Source organism: Myotis yumanensis, unplaced genomic scaffold (assembly GCF_028538775.1).
Source record: "Myotis yumanensis isolate MYYU_CA2020_CCGP unplaced genomic scaffold, mMyoYum1.0.hap1 SCAF_9, whole genome shotgun sequence".
In the NCBI taxonomy this organism is placed as follows: domain Eukaryota; kingdom Metazoa; phylum Chordata; class Mammalia; order Chiroptera; family Vespertilionidae; genus Myotis; species Myotis yumanensis.
The window spans coordinates 59,663,321-59,677,886 of record NW_027223760.1 but is presented as its reverse complement, the minus strand read 5'-3'; the positions used below and the strand labels follow the sequence as shown (position 1 = coordinate 59,677,886).

The window sequence follows — 14,566 nt, the reverse complement described above, 5'->3', positions numbered from 1 at the left end:
CTGGTTTGTGCAATTTGACTTGGGTGTGAAAACACTGCCTTAGGAGAAGGAGCTGAAGGAGTGTGAGTAACAGTGGGAATGGTTACAATTTAACAACTGTAATCTCACCGGGGGAATAAAAGTGGTTCTGTAACCATTAGAATTGCTTTGGATTTGAAATCAAAATGGTTTTATGATTTGTCTTTGACTATTCACAGATAATTGCAAATTCTGGTTTTATAAGCCCAAGTTGTTTTACATTTGCTTTTCCAAAATTTATTAAATTGGAATTTTAAAATTTTACACACACACACACACACACACACACACACACACACACATATATATATATATATATCCTATCACAATATTTGACTGAGAAAATTTATTTTATTTTTTCTTTATTGATTAAGGTATTACATATGTGTCCTTATCCCCCCTTGCCCTCCCCCACTCATGCCCTTACCCCCCTGGTGTCTATCTCCATTGGTTAGGCTTATATGTATGCATACAAGTCCTTTGGTTGATCTCTCCCCCTTACCCCCACCCTCCCCTACCTTCCCTCTGAGGTTTGATGGTCTAATTGATGCTTCTCGACTGAGAGAATTTTTGCTAAAACCTATAAAATAACCAAAATTAAGCCGCCATGAGAAAAAATGAAGTGCACTAAATGTAAAAATTTAGGTTTCCCTAATAAGAAATCTAGAGTATGTCTCTTATATTATTAGCAGAAATTAGTATTTTTTTAAATCCTCATCCAAGGATAGGTTTTCTTGATTTTAGAGAGAGGGAAAGGGAGGGAGGGAAGAAGGGAAGGAGGAAAAAAGAGAGAGAGAGAGAAACATCGATTGTTTGCCTTCCATAGGTCCCCGACCCAGGATCAAACCCACACCCTAGGTATGTGCCCTGACTGGGGATCAAACCCACAAACTTTTGGTGCACAGGATGATGCTCCAATCAACTGAGCCACCTTGGCCAGGGCAGAAATTAGTATTTTAAAACATATCTCCTTTCAGAATTATTTAATACTTTTATTTGAAAAAGTTATACTGGCATTCCAGAGATGGAGACAGAGATAGAGTGATAACATGCCTACCTAAAGTGGATGTAGCCATGCCAGGCCAGTGTGGCTCAGTTGTTGAGCATTGACCCATGAACCAAGATATCACTGGCTTAATTCCTGGTCAGCCTGGGTTTCAAACTCAATCCCCAGTAGCGGGTGTGGAGGAGTCAGCCAATTGATGAAGTTTCTCTCTCATTGATGTTTCCATCTCTCTATCCCTCTCCCTTCCTCTCTCTCTAAAATCATTTAAAAAAATGTTTTTAAAAATTAAAAAAAGGAATGATGGCCTAGAGGGAGTCACTGTGATGTGATGTGATAGGTATCCCCTGGGATTGTGTAACATAGAGGCTTCACCCTTGGGTGAAAACATGAGAAATCACCTTGGTCTATAGTAAGGACTCATAGTTTTAGTGAGATACTACTGAAATCCAGTGAATATACCCTGTATAGTAGTGTCTCTTTAACTAACAAACTCAATATGGTGTGTCTCCCCCCCTCCCCCCCAAAAAATGTAAGCACACTTTAACAGCTGATAATTCACTTAATTTTCATTCCTTTTCAGGTTTAACTGATTTGAAATAATGAATGAAACCAGACTAAGCTTTGAGCAAAGAAAATTTATCCTAAAGTGCCACTAGGCTTTTTTTATGGGGACACATAAAAGATAAAGTTTATGGCAACAGTTGATGAACTGAGGACTTGCAAATACAGGCAAAATGATGCTTGATGTTTACGATTCCATTGCGTGGAGTTATCAGCAGTGCCTGGACCAGAATGATCATCAGTTTGAAAACAGGCATTGACAAAAAAATTTATTCATTTCTGTAGATTCTTTTAAATATTGAGAATGAATTGTATGTTAATAAACACTGACTTTATAATCATTCAAAGTGTGCATACATTTTTTGGACACCGTGTATGTGAGAGAGGAAAGCATGCTGTTTAATACATAAAACTACTAACAAAAAATGTCCTTATAAATTACTTATTTCAGTCTTTACAATTTTTAGTCTAAAAAGAACTATAATCATCTGAAATAGTCTCTAAAATTAGCCAATAAAATTTTACCATTTTACAACTATTTTTACTATTTTTTGCACACTTATTTTTGTTTTTTAAACTCTATAGAAGTGGCATTTTTTTTTCTATAAGATGTTTAAGAAAAATAATTTTAAAAAAGGAAAAACAAGTCCTTTAGTCTCTAGGATATGTACCTCCCATTCTAGGAGGCAAAATTTGTGTAAAAATGAAAATACTAAAACAACTTTTCTATTGATGGTAATTTTGTCAAGTAAAACTTAAAGCATATGAACCTACATAACTTTCAAATAGAAAGAATATGTAATAATATTTTATATGCCTAACAAAATCAGAGGATATGTTTGCTTTAATCCCTTATATGTCATGTTGATGATCAAACTTTTCAGTTTTCCTCATAAGTATTATATAAAGCAGCATGCAATGTTCATGATATTAACATTTCACTTTGACTTACACAATCATATCTTTATTCAGCTTGTCTTGAGACTGAGTACAGTTCCGATAATTTGCTGTAAAAAAGTTTTTTAAATTATAAAAGCAATTAATTTATAATTGGCCATACTCTCCAAACCAAATATAGTGCATTCTTAAGAAAAGAAACTTAATGACTTTAACATAAAATTTGAAATAATTACCTCTGGTCTCAAGAAGTGCTCATGCAATGTGAAAAATTATGAGTTGATATTAACCATGAAACTCATACTTGGAAAGAATTCTTTAGGACATCTTTGATTTCAGGCAACAATTGTGTAATTAATAGTAATAAAGCTCTCCTTTATTGCTGAGAGCATGCATTTAGAATTCAGTTTGAGATACCACAAGGAATGATTTAGAAAGTCCAAGAAAAGCAAGAACTAGAAGCAGTAGTTCTAGAAGCAGGAGTCATGGGAAAAATGTAAATAAAGTTCATTGAAATATGTTGAGTATAACAAGAATAGCAACATAATAAAACAGTATTTAAAATACTCCTTGAGTTACAACTTTTCTATATAAACTTTTAGTTATATCATCTGGTAAAAAATATATCAAACATTAATTAATATACCAAGATCATGATTTCACCAACAGCACAAAACAGTGGTCAATATTTACTATTATTATATTCTTTCTTAAACCTCCATAATAAAAATTTAAAGTGAATTACAAACATCATGACTCTTCATCACTTACATAACCAAAATATCTCACATATAATAATGCTTGTCCATAATCATTATTTATATGCAAACAATCATTTCCCTCGCATTCTGTTTATAAAATTATGGCAGGAAACAATTTTAAAGCAGCTATTCCAAATTTCAGAATTGACATAGAAGTATCAAAACCTAGGATAAAGTTTTAATGAGATTAGCAGTTAATAAAAATAATAAACATTTCTAGAAGTGGTATCCAGAATCACATAAAAATGGCATCATCTCATTTTGGAGATTATATTAATAGAGGTAGCATGTACAAAAGCTCAGTGTTGGCACAAAAATGGGTCCCTGATCAATTATAGCTACATTTATATTTTCATTTGTAGGAGCAAATAATCCTCCTCTATTATCCCCGAGAAAATCAATATTAGAAGGTTTACTGTATATTCCACAATGAAACTCAGAAAAACTGGAGAAACCTTAAACAAAAACAAAAATTGAAATTCAAGCAATATCAATCAGTTATGTTTGGCCTAGCCTAGCCTAGCCTATCTAAAGTTGGTAAGGTGATCAATTATTGAGTTGCTCTAACAGAAGAAATACTCTCAAGGATACTGCCTTAGGTTGCATGGTTTTTCCTTCCTTTCCTCCTTCATTCACTCATTTTGAGAGAGAGAGAGACATAGTTGGCAGTCAATAAATATTTGCTCAGGGAGGGGAAAAAATGGCGGGGGCTTAGACGGACGTGTTGGTGCTTTGTCCCGGAGCAGATAAGGGTGAGCAGCTGAAACGGGTAACAATCAGCCCGAACAAACAGAGGAGATTCAGCTGAGAGACAGTCTGCAGCCAGGAAAGACAGAGAACTCCTAGAAAATGGGGATGGTTAGAGATTGAGGCTGAAACCTCCCCCTGGGCGCCAGCTCAGCGGCGAGACCGCGCCATCTTGAGTAGCTGTTATCCGCATCCAGAGATCAGCTACTAACCCAGAGGCAACGGCTCTCAAGCAGCGCGACTACATGAACTCAGAGGAGACCTGCTTCCCTCCACGGAAAGGTTAGACCTCCCCCAAAGGTGCGGTTTGCAATTCAGGTTGGAGCGAGGAACGCGCGCGCGTGTGCGGGAGGAAATCTGCGCCCCCCAAAATCCGCGCCCATAGAGGCCAGCGTGACCTGCAAGTGGGGAGGGCTCCTGCAGGGCTGCTGGCAGAAGGTAACACTATAAATAAGCCCATAGTTGGACTGGATGCAAAGAGGCAACCTCAGATTCTCCTAGGTGGCCCGCTACTTGGTGCCAGGGGCCAGAGCGCACAGAGACTCCGCGCAGTTCTGGAAGGTGGAGCCTTGTGAGTTTGCACAGCTTCCCGGGCTCTTGTTTACACACTTCCTCTTAAAACTGTGAGTTTGATTGTTGATCCCAGTGCATGTGATTGCCCAGTTGGAGTTGCTAGCGGAGCTTGTCGGGGAAGATCGTTTTTGGGGAGCCTGGGAAACAGAGCTGGGAGTGGTACCTGGGGAACCAGCTCTGGGCTGAGCTGGTTCAGGTACAATAGAGAACTCCTGGTCAGAGAGAACTTATAGCCTCGGAGGTCAATCCAGACACACTGCCACCAGAGGCAGAGCCACGAACTGACTCCTCTGTAAATACAGATAAGGCAATAAGGGAACCAATACGGCCTGCCTTAAAATCAGGACTGTGGCTTACAACACGGAGGAACAGTGTATCAGAGGGAAATTCAATATTCTCCTGAATTCTGGGCGTGCCAAAAAGAAGAGTAGAAGATCTGAAGCACCTGCAGTACTGCACATTTTTATTTTTATTTTTTTAAATTACTTTTTCACCTCTTAACTAAGAAAACATTTTTTTTCTTTTTTTTTTCTTCTTTTTTTTCCCCCATCACCTGATTTTACCCTTTCAACTACTACATTTTTATTTTTAACTAGTATTATTACCGCTACCATTTTACCATTTTTTAAAGTGTCATTTTATTTTGTCTTTATTTTATTTTGGGACTAATATTCTCCATTCTATTTTCATCGTTCCTTTAGCAACATTTTTCTCTACCTCAACTTGCCTCTGTGCTAAACCCTCTTCCCCACTTTTTCCCTTTTGTTGTCCTGTTTCTCTTACCCTACTCCAGCTTTAGATTTTCCCTATTCTTTTTACCCCCTGTCAAAATTTCACCCTACTTATATATCCTATGTCCATTCCCCTGCTCTAAATCCTTATACACCTTTCCCCTATCTTCCTTCACTATCCAAATTTTCTTCTTCTTCTTCTTTTCTCTCTCTATTGTTTTATTGTTGTTTGCTTGATTGACGAGTATATTGGGGGTTCTTTTAGGATTGTTTGTGAGGTTAGTCTGCTTATTCTTTTTATTTTCCTGCCCCTCCCCCCCGGTTATTTCTGTGCTTCTGTTTTCCCTTGCATCATTTGATATTATTGGTTGTTTGTAGTTTGTATTCATCTCCAGGAATCTGTTGCTGTAATTTGTTGGTATTAGTGGCGGATCTATAGGAGTTTTCTCCTCATATAAATAGTCTCTTCCCCTTTTATACTTCATTCTCTTTTCTCTCTTACTTTTTTTTTCCCTCTTCTTTTTTCCCCTCCTTTTTTCCAATTTCATTTTTGCACTCCTTTTTTTTTCTTTTCTTTCTTTCTTTTTTCTCTTCTACCTTTTTCTCTTCTTTCCTCCTTATCTCCTAACTCTCTTAGCTCGGGTGGCCACCTTTATTTGGGGTTAGTAATATTGTAAATACATTCGTGTTCAGTGCCTGGTACGTTGTGCCTTGTTGTGTTGTATTTTGTGCCTTTAAATCAACGCAGCAGATTCAAGCAACAGCGGCCTCCTGATCACCACACGCTCTGCCTGGGGAACAGTTGCTGTGTGTGAAGCCTCCCTCCACCAGCCAGAAGAGCCACCACAACTGTGAACAGCACCCACAAGAGGCCCTGCTATCAACGGCGGAGCTGCTGCTAACACAACCGCCCAAGGAGCAACCACAGCCCGAGGAGCCACTGCAAACCAGGGAACAGCCACTGCCACCCAGGGAGCAGCCACTGAATGACTCAACAACTAGATATGTCAGTGAGATAAAACATGGGTAGACAAAGAAACCCCCAAAGGAAAGAGAAGGAGGACTCGCCAGAAAAGCAGCTAAGTGAGACAGAGATATGCAACATGATGGAAAAAGAATTCACAATAAGGGTCCTAGAATACATACACCAGATGTGCAAGAAGCAAGAAGAAACAGATGAAAAAATCAACTACTTATGCAAGAAGCTAGAAGAAACAGATGAAAAAATCAACAACTTAAGTAAGTCCCAAGAAGAAATGAAGAGCGACATAGCTGCAATAAAAAACACCATTGAAAGTATCAACAGTAGACTGGGAGAAGCGGAGGACCGAATTAGTGAATTAGAAGACAAGGAAGCAAAACACACTCAACTGTACTGCAAATGGAGAAAAAAATTAAAAGACAGGAGGAGAGCCTAAGGGAGCTTTGGGACAACATGAAATGAAACAACATACGAATAATAGGGGTGCCAGAACAACAGAAAGATGAACATGGATTAGAAAACCTATTCGAAGAAATAATATCAGAAAACTTCCCTGAAGTGGGGAAGAAAAAAGTCACACAAGCCCAGAGAGTCCCAAACAAGGTGAATCCGAAAAGACCCACACCAAGACACATCATAATTACCATGGCAAATGTTCAGGACAAAGAGAGAATCTTACAGGCTGCAAGAGAGAGACGGAAAGTTACATACAAGGGATCTCCCATTAGATTATCAAATGATTTCTCAACAGAAACACATCAGGCCAGAAAAGAATGGACGGAAATCTACAAAGTGATGCAAAGCAAAGGACTGAATCCAAGAATACTCTATCCAGCAAGGCTATCATTCAAAATTGAAGGGGAAATAAGAAGCTTCACAGACAAAAAAAGGCTAAGGGAGTTTATCACCACCAAGCCAGCCATGCAAGAAATGCTAAAGGGACTGGTGTAAAAAGAAGAAATAACAAGCTCAGAAAGAAAACAGCCACACACAAAAAAAGAAATGGCTACAAACAAGTTCCTTTCAATAATAACTTTAAATCTAAACGGACTAAATGCTCCAACCAAAAGACATCGAGTGGCTGAATGGATAAAAAAACATGACCCATACATCTGCTGTCTATAAGAGACCCACCTCATTAGAAGGGACTCACACAGACTGAAAGTGAAGGGATGGAAAAATATCTTTCATGCAAATGGAAAGGAAAAGAAAGCTGGGGTAGCAATACTTATATCTGACAAAATACATCTCAAAGTGAAGGCCATAACCAGAGATAAGGAAGGCCACTTCATAATACTAAAGGGATCAATACAACAAGAAGATATAACCCTGGTAAACATATATGCACCCAATGCAGGAGCACCCAAATTCATAAAAAAATTCCTGGAAGATATCAAAGGAGAGATCGACAACAATATAATCATAGTAGGGGACTTTAATACACCACTGACATCACTGGATAAGTCCGCTAGACAAACAATCAGCAAAGAAACAGCAATCCTAAATGACTCACTAGATCAGATGGACTTAATTGACATCTTCAGAACACTTCACCCCAAAGGTGCGGAATATACATTCCTCTCAGGTGCTCATGGGACATATTCAAAAATAGACCACATATTGGGTCACAAGCAAAGTCTCCACAAATTCAAGAAGATTGAAATCATTAAAAGCTTCTTCTCAGACCATGATGGCATAATGTAGAGATAAACTACAATAAAAACAACCCAAAATACTCAAACACTTGGAAGCTGAATAGCATGTTATTAAATATTGATTGGGTTACCAATGACATCAAAGAAGAAATTAAAAACATCCTGGACACTAATGACAATGAAAACACAACAATCCAAAGCCTATGGGACACAATGAAAGCAGTCTTGAGAGGGAAGTTTATAGCTCTGCAGGCCTATCTCAAAAAACAAGAAAAAATGATAGTAAATCATCTAACTCTTCAACTCAAAGAATTAGAAAGAGAGCAACAAGAAAACCCCAGAGTGAGCAGAAGGAAGGAGATAATAAAGATTAGAGCAGAAATAAATGACATAGAGACCAAAAAAACAATACAGAAAATCAATGAAACCAAGAGCTGGTTCTTTGAAAGGATAAACAAGATTGACAAACCTCTAGCCAGGCTCACCAAGAAGCAAAGAGAGAGGTCCCAAATAAACCAAATCAGAAACGATAGAGGCGAAATAACAACAGACCCCACAGGAATACAAATGATCGTTAAACAATACTACGGACAACTCTACTCCAACAAACTAGACAACCTGGAGGAAATGGACAAATTCCTAGAAAAATACAACATTCCAAAACTCAATCAGGAAGAATCTAAAAATCTCAATAGGCCAATAACTATGGAAGAAATTGAAGCAGTCATCAAAAAGCTCCCAGCAAACAAAAGCCCAGGACCAGATGGCTTCTCATGGGAGTTTTACCAAACTTTCAAGGAAGAACTAAAACCTATCCTCCTCAGACTACTACAAAAAATTCAAGAGGAAGGAACACTTCCAAGCTCATTCTATGAAGCCAGCATCACCCTAATACCAAAACCAGGTAAAGACAACACAATGAAAGAGAATTACAGGCCAATATCCCTCATGAACATAGATGCCAAAATCCTCAACAAAATCTTAGCAAATCGGATCCACCAGTACATCAGAAGGATCATATACCATGACCAAGTAGGATTTATCCCAGGGATGCAAGGATGGTACAACATCTGTAAATCAATAAACGTAATACATCACATAAACAAATTGAAAGAAAAAAACCACATGATCATATCAATTGATGCAGAAAAAGCATTCGACAAAATCCAGCACCCATTTTTGATAAAAACTCTCAGCAAGGTGGGAATAGAAGGATCATACCTCAACATAATAAAAGCCATATATGACGGGCCCACAGCCAACATCATACTAAATGGACAAAAACTAACACCATTTCCCCTAAGAACAGGAACAAGATAGGGATGCCCACTCTCACCACTCCTGTTCAACATAGTTCTGGAAGTATTAGCCATTGCAATAAGACAAGAAGAAGAAATAAAAGGCATCCAAATTGGAAAAGAGGAAGTAAAACTGTCCTTATTTGCAGACGACATGATATTATACATACAAAACCCTAGAGACTCCATCAAAAAACTACTAGACTTAATACATGAATTTGGCAATGTAGCAGGATACAAAATTAACCCCAAGAAATCTGAGGCATTTCTATACACCAATAGTGAACTTTCAGAAAGAGAGATTAGAAAAACAATCCCATTTACCATCGCACCAAAAAAATTAATATACCTAGGAATAAACTTAACTAAAGAGGTGAAAGATCTCTACTCAGAAAACTACAGGACGTTGAAAAAAGAGATAGAGGAAGACATAAAGAGATGGAAGAACATACCATGTTCTTGGATTGGTAGAATCAACATCATCAAAATGTCCATACTACTCAAAGCAATCTATAAATTCAATGCACTTCCCATTAAAATACCAATGGCCTACTTCAAAGATCTAGAACGAACTCTCCAAAAATTCATCTGGAATAAAAAAAGACCCCGAATAGCTGTGGCGATCCAGAGAAAGAACAAAGTAGGTGGGATCTCAATGCCAGATATCAAGCTGTATTACAAAGCCACTGTTCTCAAAACTGCCTGGTACTGGCACAAGAACAGACATATAGATCAGTGGAATAGAATAGAGAGTCCAGAAATTAGCCCAACCCAATATGCTCAATTAATATTTGACAAAGGAGGCAAGAACATACAATGGAGCCAAGATAGTCTCTTCAATAAATGGTGTTGGGAAAATTGGACAGATATATGCAAGAAAATGAAACTAGACCACCAACTTACACCATACACAAGAATAAACTCAAAATGGATAAAGGACTTAAATGTACGATAGGAAACCATAAAAATTCTAGAAGAATCCAAAGGCAACAAAATCTCAGACATATGCCAAAGCAATTTCTTCACTGATACAGCTCCCAGGGCAGTTGAAACTAAAGAGAAAATGAACAAATGGGACTACATCAAAATAAAAAGCTTCTGCACAGCAAAATAAACCATCAACAAAACAACAAGAAAACCCACTGCGTGGGAAAACATATTTGCCAACGTCATATCTGATAAGGGCCTAATCTCCAAAATTTATAGGGAACTCATACAACTTAACAAAAAGAAGATAAACAATCCAATCAAAAAATGGGCAAAGGATCTAAATAGACACCTTTCAAAAGAGGACATTCAGAAAGCCAAGAGACATATGAAAACATGCTCAAAGTCACTAATCATCTGAGAGATGCAAATCAAAACAACAATGAGGTACCATCTCACACCTGTCAGAATGGCTATCATCAACAAATCAACAAACGACAAGTGCTGGAGAGGATGTGGAGAAAAAGGAACACTTATGCACTGATGGTGGGAATGCATACTGGTGCAGCCACTATGGAAGACAGTATGGAGTTTCCTCAAAAAACTGGAAATGGAACTCCCATTTGACCCTGTGATCCCACTTCTAGGAATATATCCCAAGAAACCAGAAACACCAATCAGAAAGGATATGTGCACCCATATGTTCATAGCAGCACTATTCACCATAGCTAAGATCTGGAAACAGCCTAAGTGCCCATCAGTAGATGAATGGATTAGAAAACTGTGGTACATCTACATGATGGAATACTATGCTGCTGTAAAAAAGAAGGAACTCTTACCATTCGCAACAGCATGGATGGAACTGGAGAGCATTATGCTAAGTGAAATAAGCCAGTCAATGAAGGAAAAATACCACATGATCTCACTCATTCATGGATAATAAAGACCATTACAAACTTTTGAACAATAATAGATACAGAGGCAGAGCTGCCTCAAACTGATTGTCAAACTGCAGTGGGAATGCCAGAGACGGTTGGGGGCAGAAGGGAGGGGAGCAAGAGATCAACCGAAGGACTTGTATGCATGCATATAAGCATAACTAATGGACATAAGACACTGGGGGGTAAGGGAGGGCAGGGGATTGTCAAGGGCGGGGGCTGGGGGAAGGACACATATGTAATACCCTTTGTAATACTTATTATAATATTTTTAAAAAAAGAATAGAAAATAAATAAATAAATATTTGCTCAGTGAATTGGCTGTTTCTTTTGTTTAACAAAGATGATGACATCCTTAATTTAGCTTCTATCATTAAAATATCAAAAAATTATTAACTGTGTAGACAGGAGATCATCACATGCAAAGACAGAGGTAGAAGCAATGGCTTTACTCCATTCAAATAAGATTGAGACACTAGAAAGATTAGCCTTCAGGTGGAAAACAAGAGGCTATAAATTAGGATTTAAAGTCAAATAGGGCACAGAGGAAAGTACACTGTATAAAACTAGGCTTATGTCTAAAAGACAGTCAGGTTTTAATGAGACATTTATCCTAGTTATAATAAATAGCTATTAGGATACCACCTACTGTATAATTTGGGGAAAACATATCCGGGAATTATTAATGTTTATACTATCCACCAGATTAAAAAAAGTGGATATTCACTATATTGGTGCATAGAAGAATTGATAGAAATTACATCTAAAGAATGTCACCTTTAAGGACACGACCCTAAAATAGGATGCTACAAAGGTAACAATACATGAAGGATATTTATAATTGTAGGAAGCACAAAAACACTTTTTCCACACCTGATTGCTAGATTCCCCCCCCCTATCTTTATTCAGGCTTTTTGTTTCTAGTACTATAATTTTTCTGCATATTCTTTTCGGCTTTTTTGCTATAGTATTTCCATAGTGCCATGTATGTCTATATACTATTAATGAAACTCTAAACAGACCTCTAAAAGATTTAGCCATTCTTGATTTTTTTCTTCTTAAAGGTTGAATTACAGATAAATAGCCTGGAATGGCCCAAGCCTTTGATTAAATCCTGACATAACCAACACTGTTTTTTTCCTTTTTTATTTTTATTTTTTAAATAAATATTTATTGTTCAGATTATTACAGTTGTTCCTCTCCCCCCCCCCATAACTCCCCTCTACCTGGTTCCCACCCCCCTGCCCTTATCCCCCTCCCCCGCTGTCCTCATCCATAGGTTCAAGATTTTTGTCCAGTCTCTTCCCGCACCCCCCAGACCCCCTTCCCCCTGAGAATTGTCAGTCCACTCCCTTTCTATGCCCAATTCTATTCTATTCTACAGTTTATTCTGTTTGACAGATTTTTTATTCACTTGATTTTTAGATTCACTTGTTGATAGATATGTATTTGTTGTTCATAATTTTTATCTTTACCTTTTCTCCTTCTCCTTCTCCTCCTCCTCCTCCTCCTCCTCCTCCTCCTCCTCCTCCTCCTCCTCCTCCTTCTCCTTCTCCAAGAATACCCTGCAGCATTTAATACTGGTTTGGCGGTGATGAACTCCTTTTGCTTTTTCTTATCTGTGAAGCTCTTTATCTGACTTTCAATTCTAAATGATAGCTTTGCGGAGTAGAGTAATCTTGGTTGTAGGTTCTTGCTACTCATCACTTTGAATATTTCTTGCCACTCCCTTCTGGCCTGCAACGTTTCTGTTGAGAAATCAGCTGACAATCTTATGGGTACGCCCTTGTAGGTAACTGACTGTTTTTCTCTTGCTGCTTTTAAGATTTTCTCTTTGTCTTTTGCCCTTGGCATTTTAATTATGATGTGTCTTGGTGTGGTCCTCTTTGGATTCCTTTTGTTTGGGGTTCTCTTCGCTTCCTGGACTTCTAAGTCTATTTCTTTCATCAGGTGGGGGAAGTTTTCTGTCATTATTTCTTCAAATAAGTTTTCAATATCTTGCTCTCTCTCTTCTTCTGGCACCCCTATAATTCAGATGTTGGTATGCTTGAAGCTGTCCCAGAGGCTCCTTACACTATCTTCATATTTTTGGATTCTTTTTTCCTTTTGCTTTTCCAGTTGGGTGTTTTTGCTTCTTCGTATTTCAAATCTTTGACTTGATTCTTGCAATCCTCTAGTCTGCTGTTGGATCTCTGTATATTATTCTTTATTTCAGTCAGTGTATACTTAATTTCTAATTGGTCCTTTTTCATATCCTTGAGGGTCTCACTATACTTCTTGGAGGTTTCTAGAAGATTCTTGAGTAACCTTATATGGTTTTGAACTTTATATCCAGTAGTTTGCTTTCCTCCATTTCTTTCATTTGTGACCTGTTTCTTTGTCTCCGCATTTTGCCTGCTTTCCTGTGTTGATAGAGTGGCTTTGTGTGCTAGGTGTCCTATAGGGCCCAGTGGCTCAGCCTCCCTAATTACCTGAGGTGGACACTCTTGGTGCACCCCTTTGTGGGCTGTGTGCACAGTCTTGTTGTAGTTAAGCCTTGATTGTTGTAGGTAACACTGGGAGGATTTGATCTCCAGGCCAGTTGGCTGTGAGATTCAGCTGTGTCTATGGTGGGAGAACTTCTGTGCTGGAGACACCCTTATGGGGCAGGACTTGCTTCAGTGGGGCTTTGATGCTCACTGAGTCTGCCCAGGTTTTTAGCCAGAGAAAGACTAGGCCATTCAAAAGCAAAAGCCTCTGTGCACAGCTTGGGTGGGGTTGTAAATTGGGTGGGGCGGGGTCTCAGGGAATCACCAGGGCGAAGCAAACTGCAATGGCTGTCAGTCTGCTCTGCTTCGGAAAGGTCCCGGGGTCTGTGTCCCGTGGCCCTGTGCAGGAACAATGACCGCTGCAAGCACCTCTGTGAGAAAACCCCCCTCACGTTCCGGCCTGATGCCAGACAGTCCAGTTTCTCTCCATATGAGTCTGGGTCCTCAAATTCTCACCCCGAACTGGATTTCAGAGCAGTCGGGAGTTTTTATCTCCCTTCCACTTGCCAGCCCCTTTCGTGTGTGCCTCGGTACCTCCACACCTCTGCACCTCCTACTGGACTCAATGTGCTTTTCTCTTTCCTTCTAGTTGTACAATTTCCACTCAGCCAGCCTTCCCGTGGTTCTAAATGATATTCGTTTTGTCTTTTAGTTGTAGTTTTAATGTGGTTGTGTGGGGCAGCAAATTCAGGTGTTTATCTATGCCACCATCTTGGTTGTCCTCTCTGTTTTTTTCCTTTTAAATAATTATTTATTGGACCGACCAAGATGGCGGCATAGGTAAACACCAGAGATTGCTGCCGCAAACAACCACTTCAAAAATACAACTAGGATGTGAGGGCGATCTGGCTGCGACATCTGTCACCCCATTGATCGCCAGGGTTGATTCGGCTGATCTGGCTGGCTAGGCGGGTGTCCCCCTCCTCCCTCACCGATCCATGTGC

The 14,566-nt window shown here is 38.9% G+C and overlaps 1 protein-coding gene across 1 annotated transcript in view; it reads right to left on the bottom strand.

The window, feature by feature from the left end:
* The window catches only part of ABCB5 (ATP binding cassette subfamily B member 5), a 92,837-nt gene that overhangs the window by 67,233 nt on the left and 11,038 nt on the right, over positions 1-14,566 (bottom strand). The window contains exon 4 of the mRNA XM_070425151.1: positions 2,538-2,592. Coding sequence (XP_070281252.1) covers positions 2,538-2,592 — 55 coding nt within the window. The remainder of the gene's footprint in view (positions 1-2,537; positions 2,593-14,566) is intronic.